The sequence below is a fragment of the Mauremys mutica genome, chromosome 12 (genome assembly GCF_020497125.1).
Source record: "Mauremys mutica isolate MM-2020 ecotype Southern chromosome 12, ASM2049712v1, whole genome shotgun sequence".
NCBI classification, from domain to species: domain Eukaryota; kingdom Metazoa; phylum Chordata; order Testudines; family Geoemydidae; genus Mauremys; species Mauremys mutica.
This window is the reverse complement of record NC_059083.1, coordinates 74,691,021-74,717,307: the sequence shown is the minus strand read 5'-3', so window position 1 is coordinate 74,717,307 and position 26,287 is coordinate 74,691,021. Positions and strand designations below refer to the sequence as shown.

The 26,287-nt window shown below is 39.3% G+C and overlaps 1 protein-coding gene across 2 annotated transcripts in view; it reads left to right on the top strand.

The window, feature by feature from the left end:
- ERN1 (endoplasmic reticulum to nucleus signaling 1) overlaps nucleotides 1–26,287 on the top strand; it is a 57,746-nt gene that overhangs the window by 13,618 nt on the left and 17,841 nt on the right. For both annotated transcript variants that reach the window (XM_044981572.1, XM_044981573.1), the window contains 6 exons: nucleotides 7,836–7,956; nucleotides 20,926–20,959; nucleotides 21,859–21,931; nucleotides 23,490–23,562; nucleotides 25,041–25,163; nucleotides 26,104–26,205. In XM_044981572.1, the coding sequence (XP_044837507.1) occupies nucleotides 7,836–7,956; nucleotides 20,926–20,959; nucleotides 21,859–21,931; nucleotides 23,490–23,562; nucleotides 25,041–25,163; nucleotides 26,104–26,205 (526 nt within the window). The remainder of the gene's footprint in view (nucleotides 1–7,835; nucleotides 7,957–20,925; nucleotides 20,960–21,858; nucleotides 21,932–23,489; nucleotides 23,563–25,040; nucleotides 25,164–26,103; nucleotides 26,206–26,287) is intronic.

Here is a 26,287-nt window from a genome sequence, read left to right as displayed (position 1 = left end):
ATCCCCAGTGTGTCTTTTGTAACTAAAATATAAGTGTAATTATTCAAACACTGCTTTTGTGAATTTGCATAGTGAGTAACTCACCCTGCACACTCAAAATCCAGTGGGTGATATCAGGGCTTGTCTACATTACAGCTGCAGAGCCATAGCATAGACACCTGCTGCAACAATGGAAGGTTTTTGCATCACTGTAGTTAATCCACCCAATTGAGAGGTGGTGGCTAGGTCAATGGAAGAACTCATAAGAGTGGCCATACTGGGTCAGACCAAAAGTCCATCTAGCTAAGTATCCTGTTTTCTGACAGTGGCCAATGCCAGGTGCCCCAGAGGGAATGAACAGAACAGGTAATCACCAAGTGATCCATTCCTTGTTGCCCATTCCCAGCTTCTGGCAAAGAGAGGCTAGGGACACCATCCCTGCCCATCTTGGCTAATAGCCATTGATGGACCTATCCTCCATTAATTTATCTAGTTTTATTAACCCTGTTGGCCTTCACAACATCCTCTGGCAAGGAGTTCCACAGGTTGACTGCATGTTGTGTAAAAAATACTTCCTTTTGTTTGTTTTAAACCTGCTGCCTATTAATTTCATTTGGTAACCCCTAGTTCTTGTGTTATGAGAAGGAGTAAAGAACTCTTCCTTATATCTTTCTCTACACCAGTCATGATTGTATAGACCTCAATCATATCCCTCCTTAGTCGTCTCTTTTCGAAGCTGAAAAAAAAGCCTTGATGGTAGCCAGGGATCAGCTAAGGTGACTCTGGTGTGTCTCAGTCTGTATAAGATAGCATTCAGGCTGGCATGCAAGGAGCTGGGATGCCTTTCTGCCTTCATTACTGTGGGGAGGCTTGTGCTAAAACACAGATTTTGTATTGTGCCCTAATGATGGTCAGACCTTCTTCCCCCAATCTCTGGAGAGAAGGACTTTGATAATTGAGGTCCTTCACCCTCTCCTCTTTCCTTATTCTCTCCTTTATTGAAGGTGTTGATCCATGATCAGTTCTTCAGCCTGACTGTGTTTCTCCTAGTTATTAGTAATGGCCCTTATAGGAGTTTCCTGCATATGTTTATTTTTTACAGTGATGATACATACTAGATTCACTTCTCAAAAGAAGACAGGAAGTGAAAATGCTGGTTGGGGAACTAGCTGAATCTGTGAGATGATAAATGCTTGTTCAGAGAGTGAATAGTTTGAAGAGCAGAGTTAATCTGTGTAGAGTCTGAAGAGAGATTTGTTGATTGAGCCATTTTATTCGTGGCCAAATTCCAACTCTATTTGTTACATTCTGCCTACCTTAATCCTACCTGCAGTTTTAGATGGCTACAATAATCTTCCCTTCCTGTCTTTAATAGCTGTGTTTCACTCCAAAGATAACTGCATTTTAGTAGTGGAATAAAGTAATACCTGTTTGAATACCATTTTGTTTGTGAAGTGCTTTGGGAATAAAAGATGTTATGTAAAGATAAAATGTTATTTCTTCCTTTTTGAAGGAAGCCATTTGTTGGGAAGGAAAAATCAAATGCACAGCTATATAAGTGGGGAATAACTGGCTAGGTGGCAGTACTGCTGAAAAGGATTTGGGGGTTCTAGTGGATCACAAATTGAATGAGTCAACAATGTGATGCAGTTGTAAAAAAAAGCTAATGTCATTCTGGAGTGTATTAATGGGAGTACCGTATGTACGACATGGGAGATAATTGCCCCATTCTGATAATTGGAGTAGGTAAGAGTCTGAGTTAGCAAGTGAATAAAGTGGACATACGCACAGGTTGTTTAAAATTTATAGTTCAGTGGTTGTCTCCTTAAATGAACCACCACAGGTGTCCAGTATGAGCTTTATCTTTTATTAGTTAACCTGTTACATACAGTTGGGCAACATCTGGCATATGAGGATGATATGTAATTAAGTGCAATTAACTTGATGGGCACAGTTTGTTTATGTGGTTTATAGATCATTCAGAACTGGAACATTTATTTAATTTCATAGGTTCAGCTGTGGTGTTTTGTTTTCTTTTTTTAAAACCAGCTCAGTGCCCTGTGGACGCTGACAAATGATGATGGATCACTCTGTACAACAAAAAATGTTTGAATGTCTATTTAATTTGTTGCAAACAGTTTTAAAGAATGTTTGAACAAATTAAATAAATTGCTCATCTATTTTTTTTAAAAGGCCTCTGTTGTTTTTCAATAATTTTGAGTGCTTTAAGTATACACTAACTTAAATGTACATTAGCTATTTAACATTTTTAGATGTAGGAAGAATGAATACCTGACATACAGAAGTAAGAAACTTCTATGCTTTCTTTCAGTTTGCACACCAGAGACTGCTAACTGAGAACTGGGTGCTGCTGTTCATTAATCATTGGAGGTAAAATACCTAGTGAAACAGTAAGATATTATATAGTATCTGTCTTATTTATAGTTCGTCAGAGTGATTTCCAAAACTGTTAGATACTAGTAGTTCTTAGTACTATGGTAGCTATTCAGACATTATGCACTCTGCAGTTAGTTACTTGAACACAGAGTCCTGGACTTTAGAACCTGTATTATCAAGATAGGGAAAGTTACTCAGGATACTTGGGTAATAGATCCCAGAGTGTCTCTTCTTTTTTATTTTTCCTTAAAGTAACATGAGATCTTTGACATGGACAGCCTAAAGTATAGACAGAAAGGCCCTTGATTTAATATACCACCTGAAGGATGGGCACCTTTAATAAACAGTACATCACCTTCACCTAGAACTGCATTACAGGTATTGCATTTGAGTTAAAGATTTTGGTATGGAATTAAATCTGTAAATTTCTGGCCCAGAAGAGAAAATGCCACTGTGTCAGCTGTACCAGTATTGGAAAGAAAGTGATATCTGGTGATTAGAGCAAAGGATTGGGAGTCATGTCTCCTGACTTCTGCTTCTGGGCTTGCCACTGATTTATGTGCCCAAGAGAAAATCACCTCACCTCTCTGTGGTAGTTTACCCATTTGTAAAATGCATATTTAAAAATGGTTACCTACCTCACAGCAGTGATAGGCTTAATTATCTTTTGTGACATCTGTGAAGATTTCCAGATGAAAAGAATTGTTACAAAGTATTGTTGTGCAAATGATGATATTCAGAAAATTAACCTCCCTTAAATTTATAGGTTTGTTTAAAATTCACTAGTTTTTGTTTTCAAAGTAATTTATTCTTGAGAACAAGAACCAATTTCTTTAAATATTAACTCTTTGTTAATTACACAATATCAAAATGGTTAAAAATACTAATGTAGTTTGCCTGATTGCATGAACCTCTCTTGAAAGACATACGGCTGTGTTTTTAATTTTTGCTGATGAATATTGTCAGTTAGATCTCGAGCAAATTCCCTCCAAAACAAATATCACAGATTAACTCACATCTTCTGTTGATTTTCCTGTTGAGGAGGAAGAATTTGACTTCATGGGAATGAGAAACAAACATAAGTGTTTTTGTTCTGTTAGTGCTGTTTGTTTGCTGAATCTTTAGGCAAACCAGAAAGTTAGGTCTGGTTATGCCAGACCAGAATGTCCTGAATTTATGAATGATGATGATGATGATGATTCATAGAAAGAAAAGCGTTTGGAATTAAATTGCACTATAGTGCTAATGCTGCAGGAAAAGTCTGAAACCTGGAAAAATAACACCATAAGAGAGAGAACAATACATACTGTAGGTTTCACATAACTTCATGGGGAAAATGTTCAGAGTTATGGAGAGTTTCAATTGCTCGTGTAATACAGTTGTTCTCACTCCTATTTTTTTTGACCTGGTGTGGGAAAGCACTTGTGTAAACAAGGATGGAGTGGTATCTAGTATTTGACTGCTGCATTCTATTCCTAGATCTGCCACTGAGGTGCTGTGTGATATTGAGGTTTTTTGTGCCTCAGTTTACTAAACAAAATAATTGGGAAGTCATTGCAAGCCCTGAAAGATCTGGCACATACCCTGACCACATATCATAAAAACCTGCCGCACTGTCCCCCCCAAAAATTCATGCCTCATTGAACATTAATAAAAAAGATGATGATGATTATCTGTATTGCATATTAAACAACAATGAACAAGAGAAAGGCAGGTTATTTTAAAAAGTGAAATCCTATTGTGAGACCAGAGACATATGGGTGAGGTCTTTGATCTTTCTGTAGAAGCGCTTAGATGGCTATCTTGCTGTTGCATAATCTTGTCCATAAAATATATAAAAAAATGTTTTGTGAAACTAACATGCAATAAACCTAATACCCATACACATATTTACATGAAATTTAATTGTTAAAAAGCAAATAAATTCCAATGTAAACACTTGGTTTTTTTTAGACTGATAGCACTGGACATATCAAAACTAAAAGTGAAACTTGCAATAAACAAAAATAAAATTGATTGGTCTTTTTACTTTTGCATTTCTCAGCTCGAAAAATGTTAAATAGTCTAATATTGAAAAGCAATTAGATTTTTCACACTTTGTCTTTGTGGTGCTATTTGCTGTTGAAGGTAAGAATAGTGTGGGGAGGTTATTTTTTTTTCTTTAATGTGGTTCTCTTTCAATCTTTTTTTGTCCAATTTATTATTTTCAATATTTTATCTAATGCATAATATTTAAAAATGCTCCTTTGACTTCACTGAAGAACGGCAAGGCCTACATTTTCAAAAGTGACTAGTGATTTTGGGTGTCCAGCTGTGACATGTTAGAGGCCAGATTTTTCAGAGGGCAGCTGCTGACCACTTTCTGAAAATGAGGGCCCTTTAAGCATCTCAAATTCAGCACCCAAATATTGAGCCACCAGAATTGCTAGTTATTTTGGGCCTAACCTTTCAAATCTACTTTATAAAATTAAAATTAAAAATTGATGGCTTAAAAAGATTTGCACTGCATTTGTCGGAAAAGCTTTTTTGTATAGTTATGAGAAGCAGCATGGTGGAGTGGGTAGGGAGAAGTACTTTGCTTTATTCCCCGCTTAGCCACTGATTCTGTGTGTGTAATGTGGCAAGCCACTGTGCCTAAGTCTCCTTTTTTATAAAAAAGGAGGATATGATGTACATCCATTTTTGTAAATGCTTTGAGAGCTGGTGATGAACAGCACTGTATTTAAAAATATTGTCTGTTACCTTTAATATTCAGTGTTAATAGTTAAAAGCTCTGGGCCTTGATCTTGCAATGATCCCCATCCACATGGAGCCTCTGCTGCAGAATTCAATCCACAAAACAGACTCTTTAGTGGAATCTTTAGATCAAGATGGACCCTATCAAGCAGACAGTTTTTCTGTATTGCAAAGCCTGATAAGATGATGATGCTAGTGCCAAAAATTCATAGAAGCACAGTATGTGGTTCAGTCCTTATTGCACCATTTTTCCCCCCTGGATATTTTCATGGTGGGTTTAGGATATCCTAATCACATGTCAGAAAAAGGGTGTGTCAAAACTATGCAACACGAAAAGCACTAATATATATACATGTTTTTTCTTGAACTCGGCCCTGGGGCAAACTGGTCTGCACAGAATCAATAGCAGGCAAGGCCTGGGCAATGTATTCCCAGTCTCTAGGCAGGATATGCACATGTGCTGTTCTCGTTAATGTTTTACAGTTTAATCAGAAAAGGGTGTTCCATTTTTATTCTGATCTGTTCTGCTCACATTTGTGCCAGCGTTTCCATTATAAATCTCTCCAGGCTAACATCCATTGCACCAGGTCTTCGCTCGTGAGCAACTTAGCTTATTCGAAGTCACTTTAAAGGATGTGACTTTAAAATTAAAATGTATTAGATTAAGATTACATTTTATACTTGTGTATTTTATAAGTGAAGAGATCTGTTCAGTCCAGAGACACCTCTGTGTGTCTCCTGGAGCTGGTCCTCTTCAGGTGTAGCTGAATAAAACTGGTTTCAGACGTATGGGGCCATGTAAACCAGCCCCCCACCTAGAACCACATCACAGACCTACTCAGATATTCGCACCATGTTTACGCCAGTGCAATTCCACTGAAGTAACTGGTGATTTATGCAGTATGAGACTAAATATTGTTTGTACAGTATTTGAAGAGGAAACATGCTGAATAAATGCTAATTGCTATAAGTAGGAAAAGACCAAAAGATGATGAACTTAAGAATTAGGGACACTTCTTGATTTCAGAAAAACTTGTCATAATTTTTGCAAGATGATTCAGATGCCCTGTCTTTAAAAAATAGCTCCTCTTTTTTCTGCGGTGCCACAGTTGATTTTATTTGTGTGGAAAGATGCTTTTAAACTGAACATTGATTACTGACATCATTTGCCTTATGCACTACAGACCAGCATGAGAGAGGCTGCTATTAAGTTCCCCTTGTTGAACAAGTATTACATAGTTTGGTCTATAATGCAGTGTATAAATATTTTATTTAACTGGAAATGTCCTTTGTCTGAACATTAGGCCTTGTAGCTTTTATTATTTGTCTGAGTTTGTAACTATATTTAAGCACTAATATATTTTTCCTTCCTCTGCACCTACAGCAGTTTATCTCCCATCCCTGGTTTCAGTACTGTTGTTGATTTGTACTTTTAACTGTTTTCTGTGTTTAAATCAAGCTGTTGCATTACAGCTATAATAAATATTTATGGAACATGCATGCTCACTGTATTACTATGTCAGTGGGTGGTGCCTAGGAGTGAGTTAAGTATTACTTTATAATATACTGCTATATAATCGGAAAAGAACTAGGGTATATTACTGCAGAATTGATCTGTTCTGAAAACATCCACAATTTCCAAGGAGAGAGCCACAGGTGAGCCAAAGCTTTTGAGCTTGGCAACTTCATGTTTTGTCCTTCACAAATTCTAATATGGCTAAAACTCTTTGAATTTATCTAAAAATTATTTTTAAAATTTCAGTCATTGGGTTATCAATGCACAGTTTCACCTTACCAACAATAGTAGCTTGAGATTTAAATATAGTTCTGAAACTTCCCAGACAAGGCAGATGGCAGGCTGATGAGCAATACAAATACAGTTTACAAACAAGGAAGCTATTTGAGTGATAACTGAAGGCTTGTAACAAAATGTATGTGTTGAGGCTGTTGGTATATATTGATTCTTTTTGTACCATGTAGAGAGGGAGGCGTGACTCAATTAAGTTTCTGGTTTAGTCTGCTAGCACCTTTGACCCAACCTTGTTGTTCTAGTTATCTTTTTACATAGTTCTGGGATGCCTTGTGATAGAATTACATGTATATAATAGGTAGACTCAAAGACTGTCTGTGCTATGAAAATGACAACAAGTAGTAAACAGTTCTCCCACCTATGCAAACCAGTGTTGAGAATGATTTCTCCACTGGTATCAAGAGGAATAGCAGAATATAGTACCCTACCCCATGTAGGAAAGAAGGCTTGACACTAAAGGTAAAGTTAATGGTAAAACTTCCATTGAATTTAACAGGGCCAGGATTTCACGCCAAGTGTCTAACACAGCTTGTTTTTGCAGTGTTGATATAGCAGGAGGGCTGAGCTCTGGGAGCAGGAATAGCCAAGAGATATGCTGGGGTCTAAATGAGTGCTCAGATTTTAGATTCTTTAGTTTATCTCCTGATTGGTGCTAGTCATTCCTCAATTTTCTGTCTGGCAGTGCCATTTCCTCTGTCCTGCAGGTTTACTGGGTGCCCCTGAGTGACATTCATTCATCCTCTACTATACACAGCTGCTTAGCAGGGATTTGGTAAAACAGTTTGTCTTACAGAAAGCAGACTAATCCTTGCATGAAAAACCAAAGAATCTTGACTTTTTGCAGCATAAAATAATTAAAAGTAACAGATTGTAAACAAATTATACTGTAAATTTATGGGCTCTTCTTTTTCAGTGCTATGGAAGCACTAGCTCGGTGACTGTGCCAGAAACGCTGTTGTTTGTTTCAACCCTTGATGGAAGTTTGCATGCTGTCAGCAAACGGACAGGATCAATTAAGTGGGCTTTAAAAGAAGGTGAGTACAAGGTGTCCTCCTGTCTTCTGTGCAGTAACTTCAATAACTGTATATAACTTTACATACAATGCTGATACACATATTTTACCATGACAATAATTTTCAGCTGATTATGAGTTTTTAAATACTTCCTCACAAGACATATTTTGTACAAAATCTATCGTGGTTTTGTAAAGGATGAACATAGGGGTGCAGAAGCCAAAAAAATCTTTGAAACAGATGTAGACACTGAAAGACCTATTCCTTAGCTCTGCTGTTCTCCTTCTGGACATGACTTGATATCTAACTGCAGCATTACAGTAATCATGTTGAGCTGTATATTTTCACATGTGGATTTTTTTTATATCTGATTTTTTTTTAATGTTTCAGAACATTTAGGCAGAGGTTATAGATACGATTACTGTACCAAACATCTTAGTTCAGGCCTGCACATTAGCAATATTTGTACAGCTTTATTTGCCTTTGGACATAATGTCCCCTTTTAAAGTTCATTCTTCTGCACTGGGTAATGTGGATCTGCAAGGATTTTTTAGTACCTTTGTCCCTTCCAGATTGGATTACACAAAGCACTACTACAGGACATAGCTTTCCCCCTATCCAGCTGTGGGGGAGCATAGCAGTTGCACTAATTCTCTGAATACTGCAATAGTTCTATGGTTGCTTCCAAATGTGCTTGAAAGTATTTGATTTATAAAACTGTACACAGATAAGCGTCTGATTACTTGAAAAAGAGTCACTCTCTGGATGGTTTCAGAGAAGCAGCCGTGTTAGTCTGTATCCGCAAAAAGAACAGGAGTACTTGTGGCACCTTAGAGACTAACAAATTCATTTCAGCCCAACTCTGTATGTGCTACCATGGCAACTGAGTCATGGTATAAGAATCTTGAGTAGGCACCCAAATACCATGGCATGATGGGTGCCTTATAAGCCTCTGATTAGAATAGAATAAAGGTTCCCTGGGGTTCTTCTGCTGATACACTGGGAACTGGAGGCAAAAGATTTGTAGTGGAAGGCTCTTAACCCTGGAATAAGCTTCTGCCATTGGTACAATAAAGCCTAAGTCTATTAACCTAAAGGGCAGGGTATAAAGGTCATCTCTTGTCTCTGCTGTGTGCCTGAGGGAAATGGCAATAGGGATAACACAAGTTTAATGGTTCAGGTCTGTCATTGTTGACGTTGAACAAGTTGCATGCTAGGGACTGCACACTTTTATAACTTAATACATAAAATAATAAGAAAGAGGCTCTTACAAGAATAGCTTTTGATCAGTTTTTTCTTTGTGAAAACATGGCATTTAATACAAAATAAAATGGTTGTGGTTGGACTCTGGTGGTTGATTACACATAAAAGGTATATTTGAGATGTAGCCCTTTCTCCTCACCTTTTGGAAATCCATTAGAAAGCAGCTAAATGAAATGTCACAGTGATTGCATCATTCTACTCAGTGTTTGTAAACCAGTTGCCCTTTCAGTCGGCAGGTTGAATTGGTGGTGAAGGACTCTGCTAGTCTGATCTCTGTGGTCCAAACCAGTTCTTCTGTCCTTTGAGATGGTTCATTGTTTGAATGTAGTTCTAGCAAACAAGCAGTTATTTTTATAAGAGCACAAGGAGCACTTTTTAACCCCCTCTTATCCACTGTGGAGTAGGAAATGGTAAGCCAGTGAGCCAGAAATGTCAGGAATCTCTGTTTATGGGTATCCTCACAATTTCCCCCCCCTCTGTACCAATATTTTCACCCAGGTAAATGTTGCACGGAGATCCCCTCTATCCCTGAGCAGTCTTGATTAGAAGAATGAAAATTACTACTCTCTTAATTCACTATTGCCTTGTTGCTTGTAGCTATATTAATATTAAGAAAAACTTTAACCTATACTGACATAACACAGCATATGTGCATACAAGTGTATAGCCCTGTCCTCTGTAGAGTTAGACTCGCTTGTATAGACTCAGTGCAGTAGTTGGCCTTCACTTGTAAGCAGTCTTATTAAGGGGAAGAGGTTAGGTGTCTCTGATGAGGGTACCTAACTAATGAAAATAAGAGAGGACACTAGTTTAAGTTCAGATTGTTTAAGTTACTCCTCCTTATAAAAAAAAAAGTTGCAAAACACCATTGTTTTTTTGTTGTTTTTTGGTACATTAATGTCTTACAGAATTGGATTATCCAGTCTGGTGGTGCTAGTTTTATTTTATTGACTGCTTAATATTCTGGATCCTTATCTGTGTGCAGTACACCCAACTAGTGTTTTGTGAAGTGCTTATCACCCATTGATTTGGTTCTATATAGCAATGAAAACCACAAACCTCAATGCACAAATATATGGTAATATTCATTAGCATTGGAATTCATTTAAAAACAAGCTGCATGTTTCTGGGTTAGCTTAGTGAAACTTGTGAAATCTCAACAGGCAAGGAACTACATGTATGACCTGGTAATTGAATTTGGAAATTAGATTTCTAACTGAAATTGGCATTTCTGAATCTTCCGTTGGTTGCTACCAGGTTGGTGAAAAACCCACATTAAAGATGTGTGACAGCTGTAGTGCTGGGAGCCCAACATCAGAGTTGGCTAACCACCTACCATCCTGCTCTAATGCTGGGTTAAATACCAGAAGAACTGTAATATTAGTACTGAATTTGGTATGTTTACTATATGTCGTGCTGTCTGTCTCTGTTAACTATAAGTTTGTAACTCATACAAAACTTTCTGTGAAACTTCTAAGTTGCACACACTGCCTGGGTTCTCTGACAGCTGCTTTGTACCCTAGATGTCAGAAAATTAAGCATATGTTGTTGTTCACATGACTTGAGATACTCTCGAGGTCACCTACAGCACAGTGAAATCACTTATCAGTGACGTAAGGTTTTGTTATTATACTTAAGAAGTTAGGTATTTAGCACGACCAACTGGTATAGTACCTTCTTGTTAAAAACAAAACAGCCATGTGTCTTCATGTGCTAAAACTTAGTATCAGGAATGGGGGTTGTTCACATTCTAGTAGTGCTTAAACAAACATGAACATCTTTCCATTTACAGTTTGTCCTGATTAGCACTAAAACGTATTACAGGAATGCAAAGTAAATGAACTAGTGCCTCTTATCACCACAATAATCTTTGAGTTTCCTGCCCTCATCTAGTGCTGCCAAGAAAGGTGATTTGAATGCTCCTGCTCTCTCTCCCCATGTGCAGCACAAATCAACTGTCAGTAAACAGTGAGAGAGGTAATAGTTTAGAAAGGAAAGAACACATTATACAGTTGCCTGCAGTGTGAACTGTGGGCTCAGTTACTGCAAGGTGCTGAGTGCCTTCAGGTTCCAATGGTGTCAACGGGCCCTCAGTGACTGGCCATGTAACTGATGTTGCATCATCACATCCACTTCACAAAGATGGTCCTAGAGTTGTTAGGGAAAAAAATGGTAGTCAGATTCTGGAAGAGCCTTTGTCCCTGCTAGAGCCCTAAACCGTCCAGCCGTAGCATTTTGAGGCTCCAGGGTGTGGACACCACTTGTGAACAAGTCTCTAAAGTGCCATCTCTGATCAACAAAAGGAGTGGTTAGTTCTGAGCGGTGTGACGCACTCCCTTACCTTCTCCTCTCACCACTGTCAAAACACCAAGCAAGCTTCCTCAGCACTGACAGCCTGTCTGTGGAATCCAGAGACTGAGAAGCCAACTTGGGTATCATCAGGCCACTGCACCAAACAACGATCATTTAAACAAAGCTACGATTAGGGCAAAATCCAGGCAATGTAAAGTTGCGCTTTTCACAAGCTGTTGAGCAGTCTCCATGTTAGCTTGCAGCTCTTTCCGTTTTAACTTTTTTTCTTACCATTATTCCTCATAAAATATGAACACTCACCCTTCTGATTGAAATCTGTATCTACAGTGGCTTAAGTGACTAATCAATAAAACCCTCTGGATTGAAAGGTCATCTTTCTTTTAAAACGATGGGGCTCTGCAGTTAGAGATGGCATTGCTGCTGATGCTGCTTCTGTGTCACCGCCTTAGTTTGTGTTGCAAGGCTAGGGTGCAGCAGTTCAGACTATTCTTATGTGCTCTTGACTAAACGTATCTGACAACTATGCAGTATTCTTTCTATAGAAGATGATGGAATCAATTACCAGCAAGCAGCCAGTAATGAGCCTACGAGTGACTTATTGGGCAGCCTCCTGCTTTGGTCACAAAACTATAATCTGTGCCACAATGAAGGAAAGGAAATCTCTCAGGGCAGGGAAGACTGAGCTGGAGAAAAAGTCCAGATGAGAAATCTGAGAGTGTTACAGTAGGCGGCCCAGAGCCAATTGGCGAGATGGGATCTGAAGAATGGTTCTCCCCTGAATGTCATCAATATAATGGTCTGTATTTTAAAAAGTCTTATGTCAGTGGTCTTTGTTCAGACGGTGTTTCGTAAGAAGTACTGTCCCCACTGCCTCCCCAAAAAGCACTCTGGGCTAGTTTGTTAACTCTGGGCTAGTCTGTTGACTTTGTTAATAAGCAGCATCTTGAAGGGTCAAGAATTTAAGTATGAAGTGTTTCAGGAGCTATTTTGGGTATATTTTGTCTTTGTCCTTCTCCAGTTTATTTCTTTGCATCCTGTGTCGCTGTCCTGGTTGGACCAGTCTCCTTGCCCTTTTGCCCCAAATGATCCTTCTCTTCATTCTCCCTACCTACCTAAAATCCACTTCTTCCGTCAAGTATTTTCCAAAGGAATATACAACATGTGCAGGTTTGAGGCTATATCTATTGCCAGTATAGGTTGCTTGCTTGCTTTGCCTTTGCCTTGTCCCACTAGTCAGAGTCAGTGTGAAGACTCTTAGAGTATGTGTGATTGGCAACTGATACAAATCAGCCAGCCAGGCCAAATGTTCTTGGTTTGAAATTGGAGTTTTCTGTCTCCTGGGTGGACAGCTTGCCAGAGCTGACCAGCCCCACCAGCCTGATAGAGGCACAGGGTGATGAAGTAACTTGCCCAAGGTCACCCAGCAGATCAGTGGCAGTGCTAGAAATGGAGCCAGGTCTCCAGAGTCACAGTCCAGCACCCTTTCCATACTGCCTCCCTTAGCTAGTATAGGGTGTATTGTCTAATTTGGAGTGTAAGCTTTTTGGGGCAGGGACTGTATGTTCTTTTCTGCACAATGTTGAGCATAGTAACAGTTGTCAATATAAATTATAAAAAGAATCTTGACCCTCCAAAGCCTTACTGACATGACTAGCCCATTGAAGTTAAGGATTCATGAATAGATGTTGCAGGTTTGGGCCCTTTGTATAATCTATATTTCAAGCACTGTTAGTGGGCTCAGATTGAGATCTATAGATCCTACTGTAAAATAAATAATCATAAGAATAATAGTTTCCCAGCCTTGGAGGATTGTTTGGTACAGAATTGCAGATCCAAAGATTAAAACCCATAGGGACTTTAGAGAGAGAAACTGTTAAATCCATTAAAGCGATCAACTCCTCTGTCCTTAGCAAACTCCAGAGGACTGTGAGTCAGTGTCTCTAATCTTTTTGAAAGAAGTTGCAATGCTTAGCTGGGATGACACACACTTTTTAGCCCAGTCCATTAGCCCACATCTTCTGATGAGATCCTAGCTCAGAAACCGTTTTTCCAGTTCATTCCACTGTGGCAGCAACTAGTTCAGTTGCTGTTTCAGAATCTGCCACTTCTCCTTTTTCAGTCATTGTTTTCATGTGTTTCTGTTCAACCTAGAGGCACATTAAAGTGATGGAAATCTGAAGTGATATCTCATGCATTTAAAAAGAACCATCAAAGGGCAAATCTCTCCTTATCTCGTTTTTTTTATGAGGCAGAGAGAGAGAATTTAAAGCGATAGATGTTCGTATTCAGCTTTTAGGATTATGCCATTTGCTAGGAATTATTCTCAAATAATACAAATATGGCAGGATTTGTCTTTTTTACTTTAAAATTCCAGGCTGTCTTTTCAAAATACTGTCTAGAATTATTCTAGACTAATTTAGTCTGTCATTAATAGGGTCCATCTACAGTACACTACAAGCAGAACTGGGTCAGGGCATCTGACTGCTGCCTGGTTATAACATTGTTGCCAATGAGATATAACTAGACCCCATTAATGAGGTAAAACCAGGGACATTCATTATGTAAATAGGCCCCCTGACTCTGTTCTTGTAAGTGGGCCCTCGGAGAGAGTCTAGAAGCAACCTCTTATTTTCTAACCCTTTATTTTCCAGCCCATGGATTTGTAATAGTACAGATCTTTTTTGAAAAGAGTTGCAAAAATGGAAACTGGTTAAATCTCAAGAAATAAATTATTTTCTACTCCCGCATCATCAGGGGTATGCACTGAATGACCTTGCCAATCGTTTTTTCCATCTCTCTGTGGTTAGCAGTACTTTTGAGGGCTTTGACAGGACAGTGGCAGGCGTGCAGCTGCTGTGTTTAATCATAGGAATAGTGACATGTAATAATGGGATGCACTGGTCAGTGAAGTGAAGTTGTTATATATTGAATTATATGAATGTTTTGATCTAATGTAATAGTGGCACAGTGCAAAAAACAAGCAGGAAAGCAGCACAATAGATGTAGATAAGCAAACCTCCCAACAAATATAGGAAGCAATTACAGGACAAGGGCAAACTTCCAGGCTCCAGCTTGAAGTGAGACAGCTTTGCCAGGTTGGGAGCCTAGTGATCAAAAGGACACTGAACAGTTAAAAAGACTTGGCTGGGAGAGGGGAGAGTTGTCAGCTGCTGTCCAAGGAGAAAGGCTGACAGAGAGGCTGGAGTTTGAAGGAGCTGGATCTTTCCTAGATTCGGGGAATGGTGAGCCTCAGGCAGAAGCAGGCATGCATATAGACGGGCTTGTTGTTTTAAGATCCGTTTTCTCTTAAATACTTTGGTTCTAAATAAATAATATGTTTCTTTAAGGAAGCTGTCTGGTCACTGCTGTCATTGTTCCCAGAGGAAACAGAACTGTAGGCATGAAGATAAGTCAGGCCTGCGGAGGTAATCACGATTGATCACAGGGAACTGCAGCGCAGGGTCTGGTCTGAAAGTGGAAGAATTACGTGATTCCACCCCAAGAGAGAAGTGGGCTCGAGGCCCAAGACCTGAGGGGGTGCACTCAGAGAGCCTAGTAACTGTGACAAGAGCCTTCTTCATTTTAGCCCATTAGGCAGAAAAAGCTTGACATCAGTTCTACTAGGATAGTCTTTATTTTACTAGTCTGCTTGTGCTAACATTGGAGCTACCAGAAGATGAGATATCAATGAACTTGGATTCACAAGCTTCTTTTTTCATCCCAAGGTAACTTCTTATTTCAAATTAAACTTTGAAATAAAGTTGTAGTATGTCCCAAACCACACAACAGAGAATAAGAAAGAGTTCGCCCTCTGACACATGAAGGAAGTTTCACAAGGGCATTTAAACTTTAATTAAAGATAATGTAAGTGTTAAGGAAATCAGAAAATTTGTTTCAAGGGATGAATTGAGACTGGATGTGGAGTATTATGGGTAAAGGAACAGAAAAGATTTTCCTCAATCAGGTTATGCTCTGCTGCAAGCAGTCTCTGGAGTGAAAATGAATCAGATCCATATTTTTTATATATAGGCAGCTATTTCTTATGATTCATATGGGACATTTAGGCAATGTTCTAGGAGGCCATTAATGGGATTGGTGTTTGGTTTTGTTTTTTGTCCAGTAAGTAATACAAAATGATGTGCCCCTTAAGTATAACATCTTAATCTAGTCCACCCACCTTGCTAATTTTGACTATTTACTAAATCAAATTACCATCACTGAGAGGGTAAGTAAAAGCTGGAATTCTCACCTCTAAGGAATCACTATTTCCCTTTCTTTGAGATTGAGCTTGAAATCATGATTCCAGGAAAGAACGTTTTAAGAACTTTCTCACAGTCGTGGTGATATCTTTATAAGGATCTACCTGAAATACTGGAGAACATACTTTTTACATCACAGTAGAGCTCATTATTTTCATAGCATTACAATACATTCTTTCCATATTTGAGGACATGCAACAATTCTACAGAAACGCTTGATTGAGGAAGGTGAGATGACATTAATTGGATTTCTGGTGTTGTGAGACTTCAGTCTCTTGAAGGGAGTACTACTGGTTGATGAAATTGTCATGATTGAAACTCTTCTCTAATAGCTTCAGAAAGCTCTGAGTTTAAGAGGTGTGTGTGTGTGTGTGTGTGTGTGTGAGAGAGAGAGAGACAACATAAGAGATAGGAATGTGTGTGTGTTCCTATCTCTTATATTGCTTAGTTATAGTTGGTAGATAAAATCGCAGCATATTCTTGGGTTAAGAGCCCTTAGGTAGTAGGAAAGGGGGAGGGGAGCTTTACTTTGAGCTGAGCCTTGAAGCGCATGCCTCTTGAGTAGGTTCTCCAGCATTAAAAGATAAGTTGAACTCAAGGTTTTTTTAGTCCACAAATGCTTTATGGAACTTACGCTGTTTGTAATTGAATTCTAATTTTTTTGCGGGGAAAGGACAGTTAAAACTCTCTTTGCCTAAGGTTGTGGACAAGCCAGATACACACACTCCGAATTAGAATCTAACCTTCTGTCCATTCCTGCAGCTGTTCATATCAGTTAAAGCCTTTTCTCATACATTAGTTGAAAAACCTGAAGTACTAATCTATACAAAGAAAAAACACCACATCCTTTCCTGTTCCGTTTAGAAGCAAGTTGTAAAGTAACACATAATGATGGATTTCATCAGTAAGAAGATGAGTGCAGCCTTTAAATTAAAGGTGACATTTGGAATTAGCTTTGAGTGCATGTTATAGTATGTCAGTAAATAGTGTAATAGAAAAGTTGAAACTTGATTCAGATCTCACTAGTTATACACCATGTTTGTCAATGGGCTTACTTCTCACATTCAAATAAATAAGAGACCCTTAGACTAAAAATGTCTGAAAAGTTTAAAGGAAGAGTTGAGGCAAGAGATAGTCACCTAAGAACTTGTCTAGACTAGGGAGTAAGTGATTTTTAAAATGTGTAATGTTGTGCTGAGTTTAATAAAAACCCAAAAAACAAATATACCATTTCAAAACCAAAGTGTACAGATTTATCATCATGAGCGATCACTTGAGGAAGCGATGATCATAGATAGGGCTTTTGGCAGCATTGCTCAAGTACTGTTGCTGAAGATAGACTGACAATATAAATCTTTGAAATTACCAAAAGCAGCTTATGTCTTCCCACATCAGAAATTTCTGTACATAATCAGTTCATCAAGAACTTGCAAAGTCACTTGGTGTTTGCCTCAAGCAGTGCTTGTAACATTTGAATTAAAGTTTGACTTAACAGAAGCATTTGCCATTTACTGCTGATTTATGATGCTCTTGTATCACCAAATAACATTTTTCCCCCTTCCTGTGAGGTCATTGTGACTATAAATACCTTAGCCTATAGTAGTCCTATCTCTTTCTCCCTTTAGTCTGTCTCACCCAGATTCTGATGGACACTTATGGTTTCTGATCACTCTTTAGTTCACAGGGGTCTTTGGTTTTTTTATTGTTGAGTTGAACCAAACCCTACATCAGGCATCTCATGCTTTTTCTTTGCTACGCATCTTTGGTGAGGAGATGATTTGGAAATCAGCTTCCCACAGCTCCCATTAGCCAGGAACGGCAAACCGCAGCTACTGGGAGCTGCGAGCAGCCGTACCTGCAGATGCTGAGGTAAACAAACCATCTCACGGCCCACCAGAGGCTTACCCTGAACATGCTGTGAACCAAGTTTGGGAACCCCTGTATTAGATGGATATTTAGATGGAAAGTTTGCAGATGATAACAAGCTGGGAAGGGTTACAAGTGCTTTGGAGGATAGGATTAAAAGTCAACATGATCTGAACAAACCAGAGAAATGGTCTGAAGTAAATAGGATGAAATTCAATAAGGGCAAATGCAAAGTACTCCATTTAGGAAGGAACAATCAGTTGCACACATACAAAATAGGAAATGACTGCCTAGGAAGGAGTACTGCAGAAAGGGATCTGGGGATCATAGTGGACCATAAGCTAAATATGAGTCAACAACGTGACACTATTGCAAAAAAAGCAAACATCATTCTGGGATGTATTAGCGGGAGTGTTGTAAGTAAGGCACTAGAAGTAATTCTCCTGCTCTACTCCGCACTGATTAGGCCTCAACTGGAGTACTGTGTCCAGTTCTGGGCACCCCATTTCAGGAAAGATGTGGACAAATTGGAGAAATTCCAGAGAAGAGCAACAAAAATGATTAAAGGTCTAGAAAACATGACCTATGAGGGAAGAGTGAAAAAATTGGTTTGTTCAGACCATTTTCTCCCCTGAACAGATGAAAATGAGTTGTTGCAGTTTGTTCTTCTATGTAGCTGGGTGGAAAAATTATTCTGATTAACCAAACAGGTCTGTGGAGATAGTACAACTAGGAATCACTTAGCTGCTCTATTTCAAAGGCCTTCGAAATGTAATTGCTTTTGGGGCTTATTGCTGTGGCACTTGGACCCACAACAAATGAAATACAGCAGTACATTGTATTGCCAGCTGTAGCTCTAAACCCTATCCCTGTCCTGCCTAGACCAACGATAATTACTGTGATAGTTCATCTTTAAGTAAATGATTTGATTTAAGCAGGTAGTGTCCTGGTTCCTGCTTTCCATGACATATACAGGCTAGTGCAGTGGTTCTCAAACTATTGTACTGGTGACCCCTTTCACATAGCAAGCCTCTGAGTGCGAATCCCCCCTCCCTCATAAATTAAAAACACTTTTTTATATATTTAATGCCATTAAAAATGCTGGAGGCAAAGCTGGGTATAGGGTGGAGGCTGACAGCTCGCGACCTCCCATGTAATAACCTCATGACCCCCTGAGGAGTCCCAACCCCCAATTTGAGAACCCCTGGGCTAGTGTGTAGGGAGCATCAACCCTTTATTGCCATGGCCTCCCTGGGCGATCTAATCTACAAGTGTAACACTGCTGAACAGCATAACAGAGCGCTGGCTTCACACCCATGAATTGGGTTTCTTCCAGAAGATTTATGTGCTTTTGAATTAAACTGCTCTGTCTGCTTTAAGAAAGAACCTACTCAGTCATCTTTTAGGTTTTAAAAAGCAAACAAAACTCTGGATCCTGTTGAACTCAGCTGCTCTGTGGGGCTGTTTAGTGGAAGAGAAGAAATGGCTGAAGGTGTGGGGGAAGCTCCGCTACTGTTCTTCAGATCTAGCAGTGTGTGTGCTGCAGTACATGGGGAATGGAGGGATGTGAGTCTGTTGCCCTTATCTTGCATAGATCTGCTCTTACTGTCGTGTATTTGAAATCTCTAGTACATGTGCCAACTTCCCAATCAAAGTCTCTCATAAGCGAATGTTTGAGCCCTTATTTCCTTCCTCTTGCATCATTTTGTTTGTGTGTGTGCGGAGAGAGAACTGGTGTAAAAGATAAATAAGAGTTGCTTTTTGCAGTAGCTTGTTTGGTCAACTTTAATCTGTTTTCTTTATTCATTGAATTATTTTAATGTTTTTATCTTTTGGGAGCAAGAACCTGTTGTGATCCCTACCTTCTGGTTTATTTTAAAAGCTTTCTTACAGCTGAGGGGGAAGGATGCATGCTTTGTGCACACAAGAGTATATGCTGCACACTCGGGTATCTCTGCATATTGGTACCAGTATTGTCAACCCCAGGCATTCAAACCTTAAGCCCCAAAACAGTATGAGGTTAGCCTAAAAAAATCAGGAGATTAAAAAAAACAAAAACAACCTTTTTTTAAATATGCCTACTTGTGAGAGCCTTTAGGAATCATGTTTTCAAGCTTTCCTCTGCATCCAAAAGGTCCAGAAATTCTCTTTTTTAAATGAAAGCTGTAACTGTCATGGAATCACAGGAAATCCGGGATCGGGCTTTAAGAAAAATACTAAATACTGTGAGATTTGCAGTAAAATCATGAGAACTTGCAATGCTGAGGGGTGAATAATGGATTTTTCCAGTGAAACTTCCCCAAATATCATTTAAATGCACTTTTCCTTGAGTGTTCAGATGATCCTTTCTGTCACAGACAGATATGAAGGAAGGTTCTTGGGACACTGTGGCTTTTTTCAGTGACCTTTTAATTTGTTAAATTATTCCATATCCCATACATTTTCCGTGGGAGTAGGAAGTTGAATAGGGTTGTTCTGGTTTAAGTCTCGATCTGCTTCCCGCTTAAATCAGTGGTTGTGTTCCTGTTGATTTCAATGGGAGCAGAACCAGGTCCTCAGTTTACAAGTTGCATCGTAAATTAAGTGTGAAGTTCGCTAAGGAAGTATATGCTTGCCTGCCTGCTTAGACACAGAATAGTGAGTGATCATAAAATACAGATGAAAGAGGCATTAAGCAGGCCCTTTTGCATTCAGACATTAAAATTTATATTCTTCTCTCTCTGTTCTCCATGACCCATTAACATTAATGAATGTTTACATGTGTTTAAACAAAATTGATCACGGAAGCCTGTCACTGTGGCTGCGTGGAAATTATGATCAGCTTCCTTCTGGGCAGCCAAGGACCAGACACCAAGGAACTTGTTTTTAGAAGAAGAGGTAGTTTTTGCCACTAGAAAGGTGCCTTTACATGCAATGTAGTGTACTTGTGGCCAAGGAAAGATATAGAGATGACTCATGACATGATGTGACACTGCTGCTCCATGTGAATCCCCTCCTGTTGATGGTTTTGGGAGTTACCTGTTGAGAGTGGAGGAGTGTGGATAGGGTTGAGTACAAAGGTAGCTTTATAGGGAGCAAACGTGCCCTGCTGATGCTTACAAAGGGATATAATAAATTACAAGTCCCGTTTGCATTGTCAGATGGGTGCAATGTTATGATGCTATACATTCCTATGGATGACTCCCTCAGGCACCCAACGTGGCTCACAAAATGGTTAATCCTGGGTTTGGTGTGAGTTCATGACTTTTAATTGCCTATATATTGACTCCTGCATGTTCTGTTTGTGCAGATCCTGTACTCCAGGTGCCAACACACGTGGAAGAGTAAGTCTCTTTCTCTGTTTACTTCAGCCCTCTATTGCTTGTTTGATTTTCACTGACATCATGAAGTTTGGTTTTAGTTTAAAATAGGGAACTGTTGAAATACCACAGGTAACCGGACATGGGGTTAAAGATTAAAAACTTTCCCTGTTTGTAGGAGTCAAATGAAATGTCCTTCCTTCAGACTTTCTCTCTCCAAAAACCATGCTTGGAGCACATGTCTGGAACACAAGCAGGTTTACCATGCCTGTTTCAGGATCACTGACTTGAACAGGCTGGAAAATAGCGAACCTGCTGGGGAACGGTGTTCAGATTCTAAAGATTTAGTTTAAGTACCTTATCTCAGCGGTTCTCAAACTGTGGGTTGGGACCCCAAAGTGGGTCCCGACCTCATTTTAATGGGGTCTCCAGAGCTGAAGTCTGAGCCCAACCGCCTGAGGGCTCAGGTTACAGGTCCCCTGCCTGGGGCTGAAGCCCTTGGGCTTTGGTCCCCCACACCCAGGGCAGTGGGGCTTGGGCAGGCTTTTTTGTCCCCCGGCTTTTGTGCCGCTTTTGTTTGTATATGTTACTGCTGGTTTTATTGCTGCTATATATAAATTAGATTTGAACTATGATCCCTGTACTGCAAGGCCTTATACATTGTATTCATACTGGTCAACCCAGCTTCAGTTGGACTAGGAACACTCTTGAGGGTAGCTTAGGTTTAACAGGCTGTGCCAGTTCTGATATTCATTCTCTTTGATGTTCAATTAATAAGTGTTTTGAACAACCAGATATTCTAAAGAAAACAAGCACATGTCAAATGGTATTCACCAGGACACACACACTGACCATTGCTGCTTCTCTGTTTGGTGACAAGTGTCATGTGTTCGATTTATTTATAATCACTATTTAACTCATAGGCCAGCATTTCTTCCAGACCCAAACGATGGCAGTTTATATACACTTGGTGGCAAAAATAATGAAGGCTTAACTGTGAGTATATTTTGGTTTGCTAGTGTCTAATCTGTCTGCACATGCACCCTAATTAGATTGCATGAAGGGTAGGTCCCTAAATTACTTTTCCAACTATCTGCTTTCCTGACAGCGTTGTAAAGTTCTGCAGGCTACCCACATTTTGAATCATTTACTGGAAGCAAGTATTTCTTGGGAAGGCCTGACAACATTGGCTAGCAAGCACTGTTCAGTGCCAATTTTAGGATACAAATTCCTGGAACGACAACATTCGAGTTGCACTGCTTGCTGGGTCAGAGGGTCATCCTGTAGTTTAGGACAGGCAACATTTACAGCCTTCCTTGTGAGCTTCCAAAAACCCCTTTGGCTTGAGGATACCAACAAAAGGCAGACCGCTTTGACCCACCTTAATATTTTTGTACTACTTGCTAATGTAATGATGACGATAACACCACTTCTTTAGCACTCTCCAGATATTAAGTAATCCTCACAGCACCCCGGGAGGGAGAGGTATCCAATACAGCACACTCAGTTATGGCCTGAAAAAAATAAAATTTTTAGCAGTCCTATTGAGAAGTCCAACCCATACTAGGATAAGTGCGGGTTCTGTGCTGTCTCAAATAGCAGGTGCTGTTATAACACTTAGTAAACAGGCTAAACTGCGAACCCTTCCAAAATATTTGCATCGAAATAGTCAACCCCGCAGATGTCAGCTGAACACTTGAGTAAAGCAACAGCTTTGTGATGAAACTCAGATAAAATGTTTGGCTTCCCACAAGTTTCTTTTCCTGGCAGCCGCTATGACTTCCTTTTAGAACTTTAACATTTTTTTATTTTTGAACAGAGAAGAATTTACTGACAGTTTTTTTCCTAATGCACCCAGATACGTGGCCTTAATTTGTGTATGTATTTTTGGTGCTCTTTGTGGGTAGATCTAGGTAGCAATCAGTCCTGAACATCATGTTTCCTTTCACCTGTTAATCTCCTCAGGTAAAAATATTCTGACTGGATGCATCATTGTAGATGTTCCAAGCTAGATGGAAGTAATTTCACTTTTTAAAGTCCTGGCCTCTCTTGTGTTTGTGCAACACTTCTGTTTGTCACTTTTCTCTTCCTGACGAAGGCCTCTTAAAATCCTGGAAGGTTGTTCACCAAATATGTAGGCATGATACATGCCCAAGAGCATTATAGAATTTGGCGATCATAATAATTCATTGCCTTTTTAATAACATGGTTTGTATGAAGATGGCTGAGCTTTGCAGATGCTAATGTTGCACCCCTGCAAGGCAGGTAAATATATGTATACTCGTTAACAGGTGGGGCAATTAAAGCACAGTGTTGGGACATGGACAAGGTTGCACAAGTCGGTGGGAGAGTTAGGAATAAAACCCAGGATTCCTGGCTTCCAGTCCTCTGTGCTATAAATATTTCCTCCTTTCCAGTTATATTTCTAGTAAAACATTGAGAAGTCCCCAGATGAGCTGTATTGGTTCCCTTGAACACAACTGGGAAAATTGCACTAATTTCAAAGTATAAAAATATTATGATTTAAATGAGCTTTTTCATATTTTTCCCCTAGAAACTTCCATTTACAATCCCTGAGCTGGTGCAGGCATCACCCTGTCGCAGTTCAGATGGGATTCTGTACATGGGTAAGTTCTAGTTAATCTCTCCATGGGTTAACTGATTTAGAAGATTGCAACATTACCCACCAGCAACTGACAAATACAAACTGCCTAAACCAGACAGAGGACTCTTGCATGAAAACGTCATCTCAGCCTTGGCTGTTAATTATAGCCTTTCGTAATATTTTCTGATAGAGAATCTGTTAAATACAGCACTTACTGACATGTGAAGATAAAAAGTCAACTGCCTTCCCTTAGAAGGAGAATAGCTTCTCAAACCATTGCATTGCCTTTAAAAAAAAAAAAAAAAGTTACTCTCCCACTACAGAAAATGTAATTAACTTTATTCTGTCACAAATACATATTTAGCTCAGTTATATGGTATATTTAATCACCTTCTCATGCTTATAAATATACTTGCCTCAGCCAGCCAAAGGCCCCTGCCTACATTACAACTATGACTGAGTCAGGAAATTGAGTTACAACATGGTTCTAAGTTGTAATGTAGGCGAGACCTAACTGGGGTACGGTTCAAATCTGAAGCCTGGTTACATGGTCATGATTAGGTTGAATCTACACTACAGCTTTTAACCATGTTGTAACCAGATCTCCTGATTCATTAATAGTTAGGGGGATTTACGTTATTCTGCCTGGTTGGCATCTTTGGAGATGACGCCACATCTGTGAAGACCTGAAGGAAATCTGCACTCTCTCCCTTCCTTCTAGCTCTCCAGTTCACATCACTGTTGAAAACCATTGTGGGAGGGGAGAAAGCAGGTTAACTATTTAACACTTCTAAACTAGGCTACTACAGACTATGGCTCTGATATTTGGGTTTTGAGGACTAAAATCCATTATCAATTTGGAATCATAGAATCATAGGGTTAGAAGGGACCGCAAGGGTCATCTAGTTTAACTGTCTGGCAAGATGCAGGATTTGTTATATCTAAAACATCCAAGACAGATGGCTCCAGTCTCCTTTTGAAAACCTTCAGCAAAGGAGCTTCCATAACCTCCCTAGGCAGTTTCATTGTCCTACTGTTCCTACATGTGTAGAAACTGATCATTCCTTCCCACCATACTGTGCTACAACAAACAGCACCTCAGTCTTCTTCCTCTCCTAGCATAAGGATTTTCAATCCTCAAAACTCTCTTCAGTAACCATTTGCCAATTGGATATTGTGAATGTGATAACCTTATTTTACGTGATAGTGCTTATAAGGATGTCATAGAAATGTTGTCACTATGCTTGCCAGTACCTGCTAGGAGTCAGTAACGTTAAATGAGGGGACAACAATGTTCTTTGGTTTCTAGTTTTGGTTATTGTCCAAAATTATTTTGTTTAACAAAAAAAACTTGTAAACATTTTCCATGAAAAAAATCCCAAACTATGGGCCCACTAGAGAACTACTTCTCAAATCAAAAAAGCTTTTTCTAAGAGCCTGGATTTTGTATCTAAGTAATTTTCAGACTGAACAGTAATGCAATTTAACTGGTGATTTCAGGAAAGAAGCAAGATATTTGGTATGTGATAGACCTTGTCACTGGGGAGAAACAGCAAACCTTAACGTCTTCATTTGCAGAAAGCCTTTGTCCATCAACATCCCTCTTGTATCTTGGGCGAACCGGTAAGACACTTTTCCCTCTACCGCTTAAAAGAAAGTTTGGCTTTTTGGGTTCATTTTAAAGCTAGTGCAGGCCCATAAAGGATAACCTTGTGATGATAAACTCAGGTTTGTTTAATCTCCTAAAATAACTCCTGGAGGTGGTGGCTTTATAATGTACACAGAAAAAATTATTTGCCTTCCGATAGCAATGGAGATGTGCCATTTTATACATTCACAGACTAATGTGTGGTTCTGCATATAGTGGTGCTTGTGTAAGTATTCCTGGGGCTGACTCCCAAGCAAAGTGGCTTTTAAATTCTATTGATTCAATGATGTACCATGCTAGCAGCTTGTAGCCCTGGTTGCATCTGAAGCTTTTGGTCTTCATGAATAAATGGGTTGGGGAAATGGAGACAGCAGCTGTCATATTGAAAATACAAATGCTCCGTTCTAAGTGAAGAAGATTAAAATAGACCAAAGACCTATATTTGGGATGTCTCTCTGTAGGCTGTGTTTACAGATTTGCCATTCGATCTGTAGATTAATCTGTTTTTAAGAATATTTTTTAAAATTATCTTTATTGCAAAAATTCTGTTACAGAACATATTGCACCTAATTTTGAAATGCAAGGATTGGTTGTAGATAAAATTAGATAGGAATGCTACGGAAGAAGTCTTGGAGGAAAAAGTACAAAGAGCTGATAAAATGGATTGGAGCACTGCCTACTGCTTTTTGTCTCCTGAGCTTCCTTTTGAGCAGTAGATTTCAGTGGAACAGAAATTAGTTTTGTCTTTAAGTTCCGTGAGGTGTGACTATATCTCTTAGTGCCAGGAAAAACCTAAAAGAAAGCTAAAAACATGAAAAGTAGGATGTGCGTTGTCCTGAGAAGTGTCTGGCATTACAGGTGACTAGTTCTGTTGTCTCCAAGGATTATTTTCACAGTGTGTGTATTTTTTAACAGAATACACTATTACAATGTATGATACCAAAAATAAGGAGCTCCGATGGAATGCCACCTACTTTGATTATGCAGCCACTGTACCTGATGAAGATGTGAAATACAGTAAGAACTTTGATCTTGTCCTTTGCATTTTTTTCACTTTTGCTATAGCTCCAATATCCTGACATTTTTCTCTGCAATGGGA